This window comes from Euphorbia lathyris, chromosome 5 (genome assembly GCF_963576675.1).
Source record: "Euphorbia lathyris chromosome 5, ddEupLath1.1, whole genome shotgun sequence".
Classification (NCBI taxonomy): domain Eukaryota; kingdom Viridiplantae; phylum Streptophyta; class Magnoliopsida; order Malpighiales; family Euphorbiaceae; genus Euphorbia; species Euphorbia lathyris.
Window position 1 is genome coordinate 67,041,970 of NC_088914.1, and position 18,971 is coordinate 67,060,940.

An 18,971-nucleotide genomic window follows, 5' to 3' on the forward strand; every position below is an offset into this window, starting at 1 on the left:
TCAAGTCCTCCGATTTGCACGATGGATTAAGCTAAACAATTGGGCCTTATCCACATTCACTACGATTCTACATGGGCTCACTGCCTAGTTTTAGTTTAGGGAAATTTACATAGAAATTTACTTTTAAAAGAATCATAATTTTAAATTATATCAAACTTATAAAATTATTATTTTAAAGATTTATGAATTGAGGTTTAAACTTTTTAAATCAGATGTAAAAGTATATTTTGTTTGGTATATATAGAAGAAAACAACATATTGAGAATTAAATTTGACAAAATAATTTAGTTATAATTTTATAGTGAATTATGATATTTACATAAAAAGCTTTAAAAGAAACGGAAAAGACCTATGTAAACTAAAGGGTAAGTTACATATTAGTCATGATTAAACTAACTATTTACAATTATCTAATATTTATAAAGAATTTCTTAAAATGTCAAGTACTTTAAAAATAGAAGTGTTTTTAGCATCAAATAAAATCTGTGAAACTACTTAATTTTTTTTTGTTTTTAGAAACCAAAAAAATAACTGCCTATAAGTCAAAAGTAGAATAAAAATTTCAATCCGATTTTACATGTAATTTCCTCTTCTTTTTTAGGGAAAATCATGTAAAATAATAAATAAAAACATTTAAATTTTATGACTATTATTTTCTTTCTTTTTAAAATTTTATATTTTTAATCATTTTCTAAAAAAAATGTACATAGGATATTATTTAGGTCTTTATTAATATATAAAAATATATTTAAATAATAACAATTATTCTCAGATTTTTACTAATACATAAAATTTGAAGAAAAATAGTATATATATATATATATATATGTATATTCTTCTAACTAAAACAAATGTTTTAAGATATATGTTAGTTATTTACTCATCATCAAATTAGTAGTAATGTCATTCCAGACTTTTGTCATTTCATTAGTATTCATACGTTGAACTTTTTGTGTGGAATTACATTCAACATTCAAAAATATTTATTGGAGGAATAAAAGTGAGATTTTCATCTATTATCCTAAATGTTCGATCAAATTTTTTGTTTAATTTTACGGATAAGGTGTAAAAATACTCATAACGTTGGCAATCAGAAGCAATTTTATCTCTAACATCTAAAATGGTGCAATTTTACCACTGACGTTGGCAACAAATAGCAAATTTACCCCTAATGTTGGCAAGTTGAGTCAATTTTAGAAATTAATATAAAATACATAAATTTTGTTCTTTATTCTGCACCAGTTGCTTATCAGTTGGTTTTAGAAGAATATTTCACATTTTTTTGTGATTTAATAATAGATTTTGAGATTAGTATTTTTTAAATTCGACAAAATGTTTGGATTTTTTTTCAACTCGTACAAAATAGAAGATTTTTTATTTTTTCACTTCTATTCATATAGTTGTGATCTCTTACTAATGAGTGATAATGATACACATGTGAAGTGTAGATGACACGATTAATGACTGAAAAGACAATTTGATGAATTATTTCTCAAATTTATCCAACTTGTCAATGTTTGGAGTAAATTTGCTATTTGCTGCAAATATTAGATATAAAATTATACCATTATAGATGTTTGAGGTAAAATTGGATGAATTTCTACCTGCCCTTCCCCAAGGGTATCTATCAGATGGAAGAAAAAGCCAAATTCCATAAAGGTCCAACCCTGACTGCTACTGTCAGCCCCATTCAGTCACATACCTTTTACTTCCATTAGAGAAAATGCATAGTCTATTATCATCAACCTCATTCCTTCAAATCTATTTTAACCAATGAAAAAATAAATCTACCCCCCTAGTCCATCATCTTGGCATCGACATAATTTGAATTGAGGAATGGAAGACAGATTTGTCTTACTTACCTAAAGAGATTGGCAATTCACAAGGGGGAAGATTAAGCAGAGGTAGATGCTGAGAAGGAAGACACGTAGAAAGAGGTAGCAAAGATCAAAAGTCTCAATACTTCAAGAAAAATACAGAAAATGATTGTATTGTTAATGGCTTGCTGAGTTTCATTCCTTGGCCAAAGGATAATTTAAGACAAGGTTCAACAAATTTATAAGACAGATATTCATGTTTTAAATATAATTCTGATATTGTATTGTTCATGCGTTTTGTTTGAAATGAACTCTACTTAGTAGTTATTTAATTAGTAATGAATAATGGCATGTTGCTTATTTAATTAAATAGTTTATCCTCCGTCTGGTTGGATAACTCTATAATTAGTTAGCGAAATTCGGTACAAGGACAATTAGTGTAATGGACTGCCGAAAGATCATTACACTAACCAAAATATATATTTTAGTTTAAATCAGTCATGCTTGCAAATTGATTATAACTTAATTCGATTTACCCTATAGAACTATCATTCATTTATAATCCCCTCCACTAAGAAGAAATTAATTGATTGATTAGAGATTAATTTCAAACATTATTGGTTAATCTAATATTGCAAGAAAATGAATTGGAAACGCTAAGTTGCAATTCGAACTGATTCAATTTGATTCTGTTTCAAGTTCGTGATGAAGATGTTGAATCCCAAACCGTGAATGTTCTTAGATGATATCTTTGTCAATATCTTAATTTAATTATCTTTTTTGTATCAATCTAATCTAGAAATCAATCCATAAAATCCCTCTTTTTTCATTACAATTCTATTTTTCCCTAAAGTTATCCATTAAATTAAATCAGTATTAATTTCACGAATTCGACCTTTACTTATTTTGTATATATTTATTTAAACGGAACAAATAAAGATCGACACCAATCAACGGCCTGAAATCAGGCAGCTAGTTATGCATGTACTATCAATCAATTAGGTTCCCGAGTATGAGAAGATATGTTTAGCTTTTTGTGTATGAGTTTATGCATGCATGCAGGTTGAGAGACAAATTGATAAAGAATATGAATAAACAAAACTATTTGTTTAATTATTGGAATATTTGATTTGATCATCAAGGAATATATTTAATTATATTCTAATGTGCTCCATTTTATTTTCTTTGAACGTACTTTATTTTATTTTTGTTGTGTATTATTATGAAAAAGTAAAAAAGGAAATAAAAAGTAAAGAAGAGAAGCATCTACTATAGTTGAGGATGGTATCATTCTCACTATTATTGTGAGGTATTAAAGCAAAGTGGGATGATTGAGGTTTGACTACAAACACATCATGATTCTGATTAAGATTAAGATACCCTTTTTCTTTATCATAGAAAAGAAAACAACATTGCTCCTTCTTGTTCATTCCGGAATTTCTGAAATTTAATTTTTGATAAGAACCAAATTTGATGTTTACACACTTATGTAATGCATCCACTTAAAATATCCTTCAATAACCAGCCATTAGAATAATAATAATAATCCTTTAAAAATAATAATAATAATAATAATAATAACTTAAGCTAAGGTTTAAATACGGGTGTTTCTAGAAAACGTATGTTTACAACACAAGCTCATTTTACTAATAAATAGAATTACAGGTCAAACTCTCGACCACTTTGTTTAAAAGGTTTTAGTACCTTAAAGATAAATTTAAACCATTAATAATTAAAATTTAAAAATAACGTTTATTATAAACTATTAGTCATATTCAGTCTTTCCTAAAATCAATTTGTTAGCCAATGTTCGTGGTGGTGGTGTTTGGGAATTGTCGAGATGACGAGTAAGGCAGCATCCTATTAGCTACCACATCAATTAAGCTCGCCATAATGTGAAATTGGCTATGAATAGGGGAAGAGATGTTGGCAGCGATTGTGTTTGGAGTTGTCGTGGTGGTCAAATACATCGGTACATTGAAGATAGATAGGTTTTAGGGTTTGTTTAACTCTGATATCATAAAAAGTTTGAGGCAACTTGAATGAATCATATTTATCAAAGAAAAAATTGAACTAAAAATTTAAGATGATATTTAAAGTCTAACAACATCTCTTATATACATTTTGTGGTGAAAATTATTTTCATCAAATTTACCTTTAATGACGATCTAACGTTGACTACGATGTGGTGAATTTTTCTTTGTCATAAAAGTCCTTTAATGGCGAAATATTAATTTTTGTGGGGAAAAGTTTCCCCACAAAAAAGTTGTTTCTTGTAGTGGTACCTCTGCACGTGAATACCCATTAGATTTGAAGTGTAGTCCATCTTACCATTTGTTTTTAATTTCAATGATTAACGGGGTTGCTAGGATTCGAACTCTCGACTATTTGGTCTAAGAAATTCTGGTACCATGTAAACAAATGATTAACTCACCTTAAAAGGTACCACTACAAGAAAAACGCGTTTTACCAGCGGAATATTCCGTAGGTGATCCGCCAAATTCCGTCGGAAATCAACGTTACCGACAGATTAGCAGCGGATTGTATTCCGCTGGTAAAAGGCTCGCTGGTACCGCATACCGACCACAAATCTCATTCTGTCGGAGATCTATGCCGACCAAAATTCGGTCGGAAGATTCCGCTGGTAAATTTCAAACACCGACCAACTATTACGGACCCCAATTTGGCCGGTGAATATTTCCGACGGATATTTCCGACCATGTTCCGTCGGTGATTAATATTGAAAATTGAAAAAAAAATAATTTTTTTTAATTAGTCAATTTATTTGGATTGAAGGGAACTCGTATATAATATATGTACAAATTTGAGTCTTATTATTCACACGATTACAACTCATGATTTTTATTGTATAATGCGCATAATTCCTGCCATAAATTGAATAAACCTAATCTGCTCTAGACTTACACCTAATTGCTAAGGACTTATAAATAGATATTATCTGCCAATCACTTCCCCTTAACACACAATTCCTGCCATAAATTGAGAGAAGCTAAATAATCCATGTCGCAAAAGTTTTCAGCAAATAAGTACATATTATAAGAAAAATAAGTTGGGAGTTAATAATCCCAACATGATAATGTATACCTCAATCTATGAATTAAAGCAACTACATGTGTTGGGTATGGGTACCTCAATTTGCGCATGATAATATATACCCATCTTAGCTTGGACTGAATCCGCATCCGCCTCTATAGCTCTTCACTGTCATGCTTTCTTCCCTCTCCTTGCACCCTTTGATTGCTGACTGAACTCTGACGTTAAATAAGAATATGATTGCATTAAACTAAACTATAATATGGCTACATAAGAAACCAAAAAGAAATGTTAGAGGTATAACATCTTGAGGTGCTGTGAAGTGTCCAGAATTTCTCCACTAAGCCAGTTGCCAACATCTTCAAATGCTAGTATCGCAATAGTCTCCAACTCTTCTATAAAGCTTTGCTGCAGAAACATTTGAACGGGTTTAGCAAAATTATTTTCTATTTTATCAATAAATGTGTACTAAAAATCTTAGTATAAAGTACATAATTCAAGCAAGACAAGTTACAAAACTTTGTTAAAATGTCTTTTGAAAGTAATGTGCTGTAGATATTCTTAATATCTAAATAAAGAAGATATACACAGATGAAACAAATAATACAAGATGTGTACTTATAAGAATTATAAAATAAAATAGGGATAAGTTACCAAAATATGCCTATGGTTTTTTAGGAAGTATCAATTTAGCCTCCATGTACAAAATAGCATCAATATAAGCTTAACGTTTAAAAAATGGTACCAATTTAGACCTCGATAACGGAACGAGACACGTCATTGATATTATTCTGTTAAGTTCTGTCAATTATACGTGGAGGCAGAAATCAGAATTTAACGGAGTAATAGGAATGACATGTCCAATCGGTTTTCCAAGTCTAAATTGATACCTTTTTTAAAGGTTAAACCTATATTGGTGCTATTTTGTACGTGGAGCCTAAATTAATACTTCCCAAAAACCATAGACTTATTTTGGTACCTTATCCCAATAAAATAAATTAAGTATATGATGAAATAGTACCGATCTAAACCCCTGAAGCAGGGTTATGACATTTGCACTGGGGAAGTTAAAAAAGAAAGAGATGCTTTGTTGAACATAACAGCTATCACTAGAAAGTACGGAAATAGATAGAGGACCATAAATGGTTAGAAAGACACGCATACTACATACACCAACAACAGTTCTTATACCCATACTACATACACCAACAACAGTTCTGATATAAGACATGCACATAAAAACTTCAGTTAAACAACAACCTATTTCTGAAATCATGACACATCCTTCCTGACTGGCTGTTACAAATATCAATAGAGATTACCAGATTGCCTGCATATACTAAGAGAACGAATGACAAATCATAACATGAAGGCATATAATGGAAGAATTGCACTCAAAAGTTTCAAAATGCCAGTGGGGTAAACTACTATGCAGCTGCAACATAACCACATAATAATTAGCATGAAAATATGTGGGTCATGAGAAGAAAAGAGGTTTTCTAATAATTAGTAGGCCATTTACCAAGAAGCCAGGGGAATACAGATGAGGGAAATTCATTGTCATCTCCAATTCACCACGAATAAATGTCCAAAGCAGCAAAACTGGTCCACATACAACTCCTGAAATGGGAAAAACAACAAGAAAGGTTCAGGCAACAAATAAGAAAGGGATAACAGAAATAAAACATTTGTTAATTTCCAAAATGATTGAAAGAATTTGAAACAAATAATACAAGATGTGTTAACAAACATTGCACACATTAGGCCAAAGCTGTTAAGGCCACTGGATTTTCCTGAAAAAGAATACATTCATTAACCACTTGACAAAGAGACTCTGAGATAGCAAAGAAATATTGCAAAAGAAGCTTATTTAAACAATAAAAAAAAAATGAGACTGCTGCCTATACGGCTTATAGTTGCAAGATATATTGTTGTTGTGAAGTTAGCTAAGAATACAACAACATATCCATAGAAGTCATATGAACAAGTAACTAAGGAGCCTCACTTAAAGCTGTTGAACTACGCTTCGAACGATCAATCAACCACACAGAGAAACAAAGTACACAAAGATCACAGATTGGATCTTGAAACAACAATCAAAAGAATACACACAGAATTTACCCTGGTTCGGCTTAACTGCCTACATCCAGCAACTTCACTAATCAATGGAGATTACAACAAGATTGAAACAGTTTATCCTTTTCCAGAAACTCTCGTGTTTTCCCAATCCCCAATTCAGATTATCACAGTGTACACTTATGACTTAGTCTAAGAATCTCTCGTGTGAAACTACTTCCCAACCCAGACCTTTTATAGCCTTTACAAAGTTGTGAAAATACCCAAAATATCCTTACTCAAAAATGTACAAACTCAGCAAGACCTACTGACCAGTGGTAACACAGCAAGACCATGTTGACCTGTATTATCACCTCAGTACCATGCTGACTTGATAACTCAGCATTCCGACTTCTTGATTTTACTCTTGCTGACGGGTTGACTTACAATTATGCTGACTTGATTACCCAGCATCATTCTTGTAATAGAAAACAACAACGACTTACAATGCTGACTTGTTGACTCAGCATCATCATCAGCAAGTGATAGAAAACAACGACTTACAATCTCCACCTTGTCTTTCTAATCACTCCATCAACTAGTGAAGAAAATACACTCAAGGACCACTGACCATCCTAACCAGTTTCAAGCAATGTTCAAATTTATTACTTGAAACAGATTTGGTCAGCATGTCGGCTGGGTTATCCTCAGTTCCCACTTTCACCACCTGAACAGTACCAGTGCTAATCACATCCCTGACGAAATGCATTCTCACATCTATGTGTTTGGATTGCTCGTGAAAAACTTGATGTTTTGACAGATGTATAGCTCCTTAGCTATCACAGTAAATCTTCAAACCATCAATCTGTGTCACTCCAAGTTCCGTTAAGACTCCTCTCAGCCACATAGCTTCTTTTACTGCCTCTGTAACAGCAATAAACTCAGCTTCGGTTGTTGACAAAGTCACAACTGACTGTAGACTTGCCCTCCAACTTATTGCAGTTCCAAACACAATGAATACGTACCCGGTTTGGGATTTTCTGGTGTCAATGCTACCAGCATAATCAGAATCAACAAAACCTGCTACATCATCCACTAGGGCTTCAGCTCCACCATAACTCAAACCTTTACTCAGTGAGCCTTTGACATACCTCAGCACCCACTTCACCGCTGACCAATGAGCTCTTCCTGGATTTGCCATGAACCTGCTGATGAGACTCACAGCATGAGCCAAATCTGGACGTGTACAGACCATCGCATACATTAGACAGCCTACAACACTCGAATATAGCACCCTCTCCATGTCTTCCTTTTCCTCATCAGTTTGAGGACTTTGCTTACTGCTCAGCTTGAAGTGACTTGCAAGTGGAGTGAGAACGGCCTTTGAATTCGTCATACCAAAACGTTCTAACACCTTGCTCAGATAAACTGACTGACTTAGGAATAGCTTCTTTCTTCCTCTGTCTCGAGAAATTTGCATCCCTAAAATTTTCCGTGCTGACCCGAGATCCTTCATCTCAAACCGTGTGTTTAGTTGTGCCTTTAACTGATTTATGGCTGCTTTGTTTTGACAAGCTATAAGCATGTCATCAACATATAACAAGAGATAAATCTTAGAGCCATCACTAAGGTCTCTACTATACACACACCAGTCATAACTAGACCTATGAAAGTCCTGACTTATCATAAACTCATCGAACTTCATGTACCACTGTCTAGGGGACTGTTTCAGACCATATAGAGACTTCTTAAGCAAACATACCCGCTGGTCTTTATCTCCTATTTCAAAACCCTCTGGTTGTTGCATATATATGACCTCATCCAGGTTTCCATGAAGAAAAGCTGTTTTGACATCTAACTGTTCTAATTCTAGATCAAAACGAGCTACAAGAGAGAGAATAATCCTGATAGACCTATGTTTAACAACCGGTGAATAGATTTCATTAAAGTCTATACCTTCCTGCTGAGTAAACCCTTTGGCCACCAACCTAGCTTTAAACCTAGGTTCCTCTACACCAGGTATCCCTTCCTTTCTTTTAAACACCCACCTTGAACCGACCAACTTCTTATCAAAAGGTTTATCTACCAAAATCCAAGTTTCATTTTTATCAAGGGATTTTATCTCATCCTTCATAGCGTTAAGCCACTATTCCTTGTCAACCGAATTCACAGCTTCCCTATAGGTTACAGGGTCAGACTCTTGTACTTCCTTAGCAACACTAAATGCATAAGCTACAAGGTCCTCAAAACCATATCTAACCGGGGCCCTAGGGACTCTTCTTTCACGGTCTCTAACAAGTCTATAGCTTTGACTGGACTCAGTATCATTACCATCACTGACTTCTTGCTCGGTTTTACGGGTGTTTTCACTATTTTCTTCAAGCTCCACCTCATTCTTAACACTCTCAAGGTTTAGAATGGACTTAGGACTACTCGGTTCTAACTGAGTTTTTTCTTGGTTTTTCCGATAAGGAAAATCCATCTCATTGAACACAACATTTCTGCTGACTATGGATTTCTTATAACCAGATTCTAGGCACCACAACTTATAGCCCTTGACTCCTATAGGGTAGCCTATAAAAACACATCTTAGAGCCCGAGGTTCTAATTTTCCCTGTCTAACGTGTGCAAAAGCTGAACAACCAAACACTCTAAGTTTTTCATAATCCTCTGGGTGATCAGACCACATTTGCATAGGTGTTTTAAAACCTATAGCAGATGATGGGCACCTATTGATTAGGTAACACGCAGTTTGCACTGCTTCAGCCCAGAAAGACTTAGGGAGACTGGATTGGATTAACATGCACCTAACTCTTTCTAGGATAGTCCTATTATACCTCTCTGCTAGGCCATTCTGCTGTGGAGTTCCAAGAACGGTATGATGTTTAGTTATACCTGACTTCTTGCACAAAGTGATGAAATCTTTGTCAAGAAACTCCAAACCATTGTCGGTTCTCAACCTTTTGATTTTCTTTCCTGTTTGGTTTTCCACTAACACTTTCCAATCCTTGAACGTTTGCAAAGCCTCATTCTTATGAGCTAGAATATAAACCCATACTCTTCTAGAGTAATCATCAATAAGAGTCATAAAATAGGTCCTCCCACCATGAGACTTAGTTCTTGTTGGCCCCCATAGGTCAGAGTGAATGTACTCAAGAATGTCCTGGGTTCTATGTATTGCTGACTTAGGAAACTTGACTTCCCTAAGACACAGTTCTCACAAAAATCTATCTTTCCTATGTGATCTTTACCAAGACAACCCTGCTTCCTAAGTTCTTGTAAACCAACTTCACTCACGTGACCTAGTCTAAGGTGCCAAAGATTGGTTCTATCAGTTTTAGACTCGGTGAGATTTGCGGTAGAGACTAACACAGTACTACCTAGGAGTGTGTATAGGCCATTACTCATGGTACCTTTCATAACAACTAAAGGTCCTCTAGATATCCTTATGATACCCCCTTCGGCTCTATAATTGTATCCTTGTTTATCAAGCGTACCCAAAGAAATTAAATTTCTTTTCAGTTCTGGCACATACCTTCACACCGGTCATAATCCTTTCTTGACCATCGAACATCTTCAGCCTAATGGAGCCTTGACCCAGTACCTTGCACAACTTGTTGTTGCCTAGAAGAACCCTCCCACCTTCCTCTTGAAAGTCTTCGAACCACGTCCTGTTGGGAGTCATATGGAACGTACATCCGCTGTCCAAGATCCAGTCAGTGTTTGGATCTTTATCAGTGACAGCAAGGACCTCAGCGCTCTCATAACCTTCTTCTACCACAGCGGCTTCGCCTTGATCTTTAGGCTGACCTTGACTCTTCTTCCTCTCAGGACAGTTTTTCCTGAAGTGTCCTTCCTTATGGCATTGGAAACACTTGTAGACCTTGCCTTCTTTGTTACTTGAGGATGGAGTCTTGGACTTTTTCCCGTTCTTATTCTTTGGCTTGTGAGAGTCCTTTTTCTCAGACCTTCCACGAACAAATAATCCTTCTGCAGCTTCAGTGTTGGTGTTGGCCTCAATCTGTTTTGACTTTAGCGCCATCAGAACTTCTTCCAGACTTAGTGTTTCTCTAGCGTACTTCATGGTTTCAACAAAATGACTGAAAGACTGGGGTAAAGAATTCAAGATCATTATGGCCTGATCTTCATCTTCAATCTTTACTTCTATGTTCTCTAGGTCAATTATGATCTTTGAGAAATCATCAAGATAGTCTTCAACTGGCTTGTCCTCGTTCATCTTGAAGCCGAAAAGCTTTCCCTTAAGATAAACCCGATTGGTAAGTGTCTTCGTCATGTACAACTGTTCAAGCTTGAGCCAAACCCCAGCAGCTGAGGTTTCCTTCGAAACTTCTCTTAGCACTTTATCGCCAAGATACAGGACGATCGTACTGTAAGCCAATTCAAGAAGATCTTCTTTCTCCTCCTTCGTCATTGTCGCCGGAAATTCCTTCTCGCCCTTCAGAGCCTTCGCAACCTTCATTTGAACCACCAAGATTGCCTTCATCCTCTGTCTCCATAGAGCAAAATCTCCCTTACCATTGAAACGCTCGATCTCGATCTTTGTAAAACCCATTGCTCTGTTCTTGATTAGCTCTGATACCAATTGTTGAACTACGCTTCGAACGATCAATCAACCACACAGAGAAACAAAGTACACAAAGATCACAGATTGGATCTTGAAACAACAATCAAAAGAATACACACAAAATTTACCCTGGTTCGGCTTGACTGCCTACATCCAGCAACTTCACTAATCAATGGAGATTACAACAAGATTGAAACAGTTTCTCCTTTTCCAGAAACTCTCGTGTTTTCCCAATCCCCAATTCAGATTATCACAGTGTACACTTATGACTTAGTCTAAGAATCTCTCGTGTGAAACTACTTCCCAACCCAGACCTTTTATAGCCTTTACAAAGTTGTGACAATACCCAAAATATCCTTACTCAAAAATGTACAAACTCAGCAAGACCTACTGACCAGTGGTAACACAGCAAGACCATGTTGACCTGTATTATCACCTCAGTACCATGCTGATCACAGCCATGCTGACTTGATAACTCAGCATTCCGACTTCTTGATTTTACTCTTGCTGACGGGTTGACTTACAATTATGCTGACTTGATTACCCAGCATCATTCTTGTAATAGAAAACAACAACGACTTACAATGCTGACTTGTTGACTCAGCATCATCATCAACAAGTGATAGAAAACAACGACTTACAAAAGCATTTACAATCAGTCCCAAATTCAGTTTAAGCACAAAGAAGTGAATGAACAAGTTCTACCAAATCCAAAATGACCAGTTTTCAATCAGTTTTCAAATGATTTCTATTAACTTTTTATTATTAACAATAAAATACCAAATCCATATGTGGCACCTCAAAGAAGCAATAAAATATAATACAGAAACTAATTTCAATTCAACCAACAAAAATTAAAACCCTAAAACTATAAAAGGAATACTTGCCCCAATTTGCTACCCCATAACTAAGGGATTGGGATATCATCGCATCATCAAGGGATTGGAATGCTACCGCTTGACCAGGCTAAGGAGCTACTATCACCGCTTGCACGCATCCATCCACTATCGGTCGACTAGAGATCCCAACTTAGGCGAGATGAGAGAACAGAGAGTGACCTAGTTCTTGGAAGAAGGAGATGGGAGAACCGTGAGAGAAGATCCAACCAGGAACCACGAGATGGACGCCACTTGACATAAAGCCTGATAGTGGAAGTATTCGAGATTGTGAGTGAGAAGAGTGTGTATCTAGTCAATCTAGAAGGTGATATCATAGAGATTGTGTGTGAGTATGGATCTAGTTTTTGTGATTTGCGAGATGGATGCCAGATAACATATGGTAGGTGATATAAGTGTGGAAATCGACAAAGGATACAAAGATTGAACTGATGAACATATGGTAGGTGATATAACATCCATTTTAGCACTAATCACAAGAAGAGCAAAGAATATAACAAGTATAGCACCCTGCACAAAAGATAAACCAATAAGACCTTTTTTTTATGCAACACACATAACATTAAACAGAAACTGACAAAAGCCAATTACAAGCATCAAACAAAGGAGTGGAAGCAAAACATTAGCCCAAACCAGAGTTTGAAATTGCCAATTTTGCTAAACTGGATAAAAACAATACAAATACGTGAATAGAAGGTTTAGTTCCTCACGCTCTTTGTTTTCTCTCTAAAAAATCATTGTTTTTGCTGAAGAAATGGTCTTCCCTTCTATCCCAACTAATCATTCTAGAAAAAACACTTATCTATTTGTCTTTCTCTCTTCAATCGGTCGTCATTTGTGGGTTTTAACCATTTGAAAATCCTAGTTGAAGCTGTTGAAGTTAAATCTGAGTCACAAAACATGATTTTCCTAGCTAGTTGAAGCTATTGAAATTAAGCTTGTATAAACTTGAAAATACCTGACACATAAAACAGAAATTATGTACAATATAACTTACGGTGATAATGAGTAGTTTGCTAGATCTTTCTCTTCTTCACGAGTTCTGATTGATCATCACGACCATAAGTGATCCATAAAAATTTCAACAATTTAATTCAGCTAAAAATGAAAGTAGCGTCTAGTTAGGGATATGATGCCCAATTTAGCATGTTCTTGACACTAATTAACTTGGAATAAACTGGGTCAATTAGTAATTACATATAGAATCAAATTTTTGTATGGACGAATCATAATTAACAAGTGCAAATTCTTAACTGAAAAAATTACCATAATCTGAGAAGTCGCTGTAAGGACTGCACAATGGGGAGATACTTAAGCTTGCTAGGTTTCTGCAATTATTACAGATAATGGATAAAGTGAGTGAAAATGAAAAATATCAACTAAATATGGTAAAGTGAGTAGCAGATAACCAAAATCCAGTTGCAGCTACTAAATCGAATACACCAACATCGCAAAACATATGCGTGAAATGCGCACATGTGCACAAGAATCGAAAATCAAAGCTAACAACAAGAAGCAGTCGCGTTCAAAATTAAAAGCCCCAAACTCATTCTGAAAATTATAAAAAACATACAGAAGTATATACCTCCGAGCTCTTCCTTCCGAGTAATACAATCTGTCCGAGTAATAGAAAGGATATGAATGGAGAGAGAGAGAGAGAGAGCGAGAGAGTGAGAGGTGAGGGAGTGGTGACTGATCGAGAGAGAAAGAGAAGAAGGGGGGAGGGATCTCGAAGGAAAGAGAGAAGAGTTAGGTTACAATCAAGAGAGAAAAGGGAGAGGGAATTTAGGGGTATGAAAATCTGAAAATAAAAAATAAGGGGAGAATAGAAATAATTCCCGCTTAAGGGAAATTAGGTATTCCCACCTAATAAAAAAAGTTCTTTATTTATTATTATTATTTTAATTACTAGTGGAATTCCGTCGTTATGTTAAAATTTCGTTGGTAAGATTAGAATTCACCAGCGAAACCTTAATTCTGCTACTATTTCGTCACTGATCAACAGCGGATACCAATCCGCTGCTATTCCACTGGTGATTACTAGCGGAATTTATTCCGTCGGTGATTTCCGCTGATAATACCCGTTTTTCTTGTAGTGTACCACAAAATGTGAGGATTGCTTGACATTTTTAAGGAGTCATATAGCTTTACAATTTAGTAATGTGAGATCTTTAACATGTCACTCTCGCACCAAATTCATTGGTATTGACAGTAATATTAGTGACTGGTCCAATAAACCATGACTCGGATATCATGTTAAAAAATAGATTGATCTAAAAACTAAGTTGATAGTTAAAGTCCAACAATATCTTTTATATTGATCTCTAACAATAATAACAATACCTTATAAGTATACAATTGGTGGTACGGTTATATGAAAACCCTCAATCAACAATAAATACAATATTGATAATATCGTATAAGTATACAATTGGTGTTAGGGTTATAAATGAAAACCCTCAATCACCAATAAATATCTCTAAGATTTCGGGCTTTCCATATATCAAAACCCTAATTTAGCCATTGAAATTATATGATTGATTCTATAATTAATCAAACTCAAGATCATAAACGTGAATTAAACAACATAACCACATGAAACGAAATTGATGAATTATATAAAATAGTTTTACGACATAAATCTCTTGTAGACTTTCAAAAAAGCTTCAATTCAATTCACCGAGAAGAACAAAATAGATGTAGGAATTTTATATTTTCTTCTTTACATGGAAAGGACGTGTCTTTTCATAAGCAATAACAAAATTTCCACAAAGAATGAAATAATACGTAGTTGCTTTCAATCACTTCTATACTTGTAATAAAAAATAAGGGTCTGTTTGGTTCAGATGTTATCTAATAGAGGTTGCGATTGCTGTTAGTTATTTGTTATTAACTGTTTAATTATTAGTATTTGGTAAAATTATATTGAACTGTTGTTGTTCGGATTTAAAATGTCTAGCATGTTTTTAAATAATCAACAAAAAAATTATAAAAGAGATAAGGTGAAAAAATGCTCACAACGTTTACAACTATGAGCAATTTTACTCTTAACGTCTAAAATGGTGCAATTTTACTCATAATGTTGGTAGCTAAGAGCAATTTTACTCATAATATTGGCAAGTCGGGTCAATTTCAGACACTATAACTAAATACAAATATTTTTATTTCTTATTCTACACTAACTGCACCATATCAGTTAGTTCTAAAAAAGAGATTTCATATATTTTTTTTATGATTTAATAATAAAATAAAAAATTAAAATTTATAAATTCCACGAAATATTTGAATTCTTTTTGTCCAACTTGTACAAAAGGCAATATTTTTTTTTAAATTCACGTCTAATCATATGTTTATGATCTGTTACTAAAATGATGTACGCGTGAAGTGTAGATGACAATATTTATGACGAAAAAGACCGTTTGATAAATTATTTTTCAACTTGACCCAACTTGTCAATGTTACGGGTAAAATTGCTTTTGACTGCCAATGTTAGGGGTATAATTGCACAATTTTGGATGTTAAGAGTATTTTTGCACCTTATCATATTATAAAATAAAAAATGTGTTACACAAATTATAAAAATAATCTATACAAAAAATAAAAAAAAATATTGAACGCAACAAAACCTTATTCTTCCGGTAATTATGTTGTAGAAATATAAATAATGTTAAATAATTATATTGAACGCAACAAACAACTGTTTATGAAAAGCTCTAAACACGAGCTTTTTGTGAAAAGCTTCATGTGATTATATAAACCTAACCGAACGCTATATTTCATACGGTTTTGTAAACAAAGGCCTAACTCACCCCAAAAGGTACCTCAAAGGGTGAGGATTGCCTCACATATTTAAGGAGTCATATAGCTTCCTCATTTAGCAATGTGGGATGTTTAACACGCCCCCCTCACGTCCAATTCATTTGGTGCGTGACGCTAATATCAGCGGGAGCCCCAACATTGAACCATGGCTCTGATACCATGTAAACAAAGGCCTAACTCACCCCAAAAGGTACCTCAAAGGGTGAGGATTGCCTCACATATTTAAAGAGCCATATAGCTTCCTCATTTAGCAATGTGGGATGTTTAACAGGTTTGAAGTGAAACGTTAAACGCTCATCCGAAAAGTTGAAACAAACACTTCCTAAATGGATCGAGTCGGATTAGATTGAGTCCCATAAAAAATGACCCACCCGAAATATCCAGCAATAGCATACAATAAACCTATCTTTAACATTTTGGACTAATTCCGCAAGTTAAATTCATTTTGACCCTTCGAATTGTTTTAATTTTTAATTCCTCCGTCCAATAGTTTCCCGATGGTCTGTTTTGATCCTTCTGGACTTGATGATCCGAACTTGGCCATTTTCCAAATTTCATCGAAGTGATGTTCCCATCAGAATAAATATATAACATCAGGTGGACAAAAATTCAAAAATATTACTCAATCCAAAAAGTTAATTGATGAGATTTCAAGAATAATATTCTCTTTGACATTAAAATTAAAATTATAATTTTATAAACTTTATGCTATAACATCAGTTATCAAAATTCTCATGTCAGATTTACTATTTTTTCACATTACTAGATAGTGAAGGAACTTATATTATTTATAATCGAGGATAATTATCTCTCTCAAATTCTTTTTTTTTTTTTTTTTAATACTGATGCATTGCAAACTATATAAAAAAAGCTACAAAAATTCATGCGGCATGACAAAAGAAAAAAGAAAAAGAAAATGAGAGTTTTGATTGGACACGTATGTCTAATTTTCTAACAAATAATTAGAATGATTAATGGATTATCTATGCTTATCACTCCCAACTCATCTATCTACTAAAGTTGCTGATTATCAATACAATACATGACTTGTCATATAACAAATTGTTTATTTTTAGAGATTAATATAAGTTAAGTTAAGACGCACACCACTAAAAATTAATTTATTGATTAAGTTTAAATTAGCAGAAATCAGTATGTTAATGTGAGAGTCATGCGTTCTGTATGACTTGTTGAAGTTGGTGACATGTAATTAACAATAATTTATCATCTCAGTCATCTATTTTAACTATATCTCTTAAATATTTGACACAATATGGGTAATTTTATTAAATTGCCCCTTCAAACTCAAAAAACAGTTAAGGGGGTTGGGGTGGGCTCGAGTCCGGCAGCCCGCCGGAGAATTGAGAATTTTTGTTAGTAATGATGTCTGATAATATTTTGGAGAGAATTATAATGACTCTATGTAATATTATTTCAATGTTTAAAGGTAGATGAGATGATTAAGGATGCTTACTTCTATTTGAGAGGTCATATGTTCAACTCTCTCCAACCTCATTTTCTTTTAAAAAGTTTTTATTTATTTTAATTTTATTTTTCAATAATTATAAAAACATGTTACCATTATTAATTAATTTAAATGGAATCCTTATTTTTGTTTTGATAACACTTTTGAATTCATTTTTAATATGTCTTTAGCATTAAAAAAAAGTAAACATATTTACTATTCATTTTTATTATGTCATTATCATTAAAAAAAAGTAAACATGTTTAATTTTCTATTAGTTCAATGTTATTTTCTAAAAATTAATAACATTTTTACAGTTTAATTTTCTATTAGTTGAATGCTATTTTCCAAAATTGATAACGTTAATTTTTTTGCCCAGCCCTAATATTAGACTGGATGTTACAGTCCCGATGTATAATGCCTTGTGGTTTGGTCAAAGCTGGAATTTGAAAATTTACCGTCAACCGCACGATTAAAATTAGTCCTCCAAATTATTGAATTTTACGTGATATAATATTTTTAATGTTATAAAAATTTATTATTAAATATTTAGACTTCGATTTAGTTTGGGTTCTGGTTCCGCTACTGGAATATATACATACATATATGGTTTTGTAGAGGAGTTTCCTATCTTATTTTGTTTGATTCCCTTCTCTTTAATTAAATATTAGTAAAAAGGAATGCAGTGTGAAATCAGGTGGGAAATAGGATAAACATGATGTACTATCAATCAATTAGGGTTCTTTTATCTTGAGTTTATGCATGCCGACTAACAGACAATTTGAATAAAGAATTTTCAACAAATAAAAGACATTTATCCAAAAGTAACATTAATTAATCAAAGCATATAATACAATATATATTCTCAATAGGGCGTGTTCAAATGGCATGTATAATATATGTCAATCTTATTTTTCTTATAAAAAAGAGAGAAAAGAATAAAATATAAGGGAATATATCTCCCTCCCTCTGTATTCCATTCCATGTATAAACCTTCAATTATTGGCAACTCTACATGATTGGAGTTTGACTATAATCACATGCATGAAATATGCTCGTTTATAACAAAGATGCTATGCTTTTTATTCATTATTTATAACAAAACAACACCGTATCTGTACCGACCCGGTCCGGAGTGGCTGGCGTCTAGAAGATATGAACAAGGAGCGGTCCTAAGGATGACGATGAAGACAAGAATAAACTGAATTCCATATCGGAAATGAAGATAGAGAGTGATTAGGGTTTTTTTTTAGTAAAATGGAAATCCAATACATGCAAAC

The 18,971-nt window shown here is 33.8% G+C and overlaps 1 protein-coding gene across 15 annotated transcripts; it reads right to left on the reverse strand.

The window, feature by feature from the left end:
* Window positions 1–4,617: 4,617 nt before the first annotated feature.
* LOC136230848 (uncharacterized) lies at window positions 4,618–14,230 on the reverse strand. Of its 15 annotated transcripts, none has more exons than XM_066020038.1 (8): window positions 13,993–14,230; window positions 13,674–13,735; window positions 13,405–13,505; window positions 12,399–12,917; window positions 6,394–6,491; window positions 5,176–5,279; window positions 4,968–5,089; window positions 4,618–4,807 (listed from the first exon to the last, which is right to left on the reverse strand). In XM_066020038.1, the coding sequence occupies exons 4-7, from the start codon at window positions 12,436–12,438 to the stop codon at window positions 4,999–5,001; spliced, it is 333 nt and encodes a 110-aa protein (XP_065876110.1). In that variant the 5' UTR covers window positions 12,439–12,917; window positions 13,405–13,505; window positions 13,674–13,735; window positions 13,993–14,230; the 3' UTR covers window positions 4,618–4,807; window positions 4,968–4,998. The 15 variants fall into 15 exon arrangements, 5 of the variants coding, with proteins under 5 accessions (XP_065876110.1, XP_065876111.1, XP_065876113.1 ...); XR_010689563.1 differs by adding an exon at window positions 13,118–13,278 and having other exon boundaries at window positions 4,788–5,089; window positions 13,405–13,449; XR_010689564.1 differs by adding an exon at window positions 6,132–6,210 and having other exon boundaries at window positions 4,788–5,089.
* Window positions 14,231–18,971: the final 4,741 nt, after the last annotated feature.

Bases quoted from the DNA above. Each gene is read 5' to 3' on its own strand.
- LOC136230848 (XM_066020038.1), bottom strand. From the start codon at position 12,438: ATGATATCCCAATCCCTTAGTTATGGGGTAGCAAATTGGG. The intron at 5,280-6,393 runs GTAAATGGCCTA...ATGTTTCTGCAG, and splicing joins TGTATTCCCCTGGCTTCTTG to CAAAGCTTTATAGAAGAGTT. The intron at 5,090-5,175 runs GTTATACCTCTA...ATTTAACGTCAG, and splicing joins ACTTCACAGCACCTCAAGAT to AGTTCAGTCAGCAATCAAAG.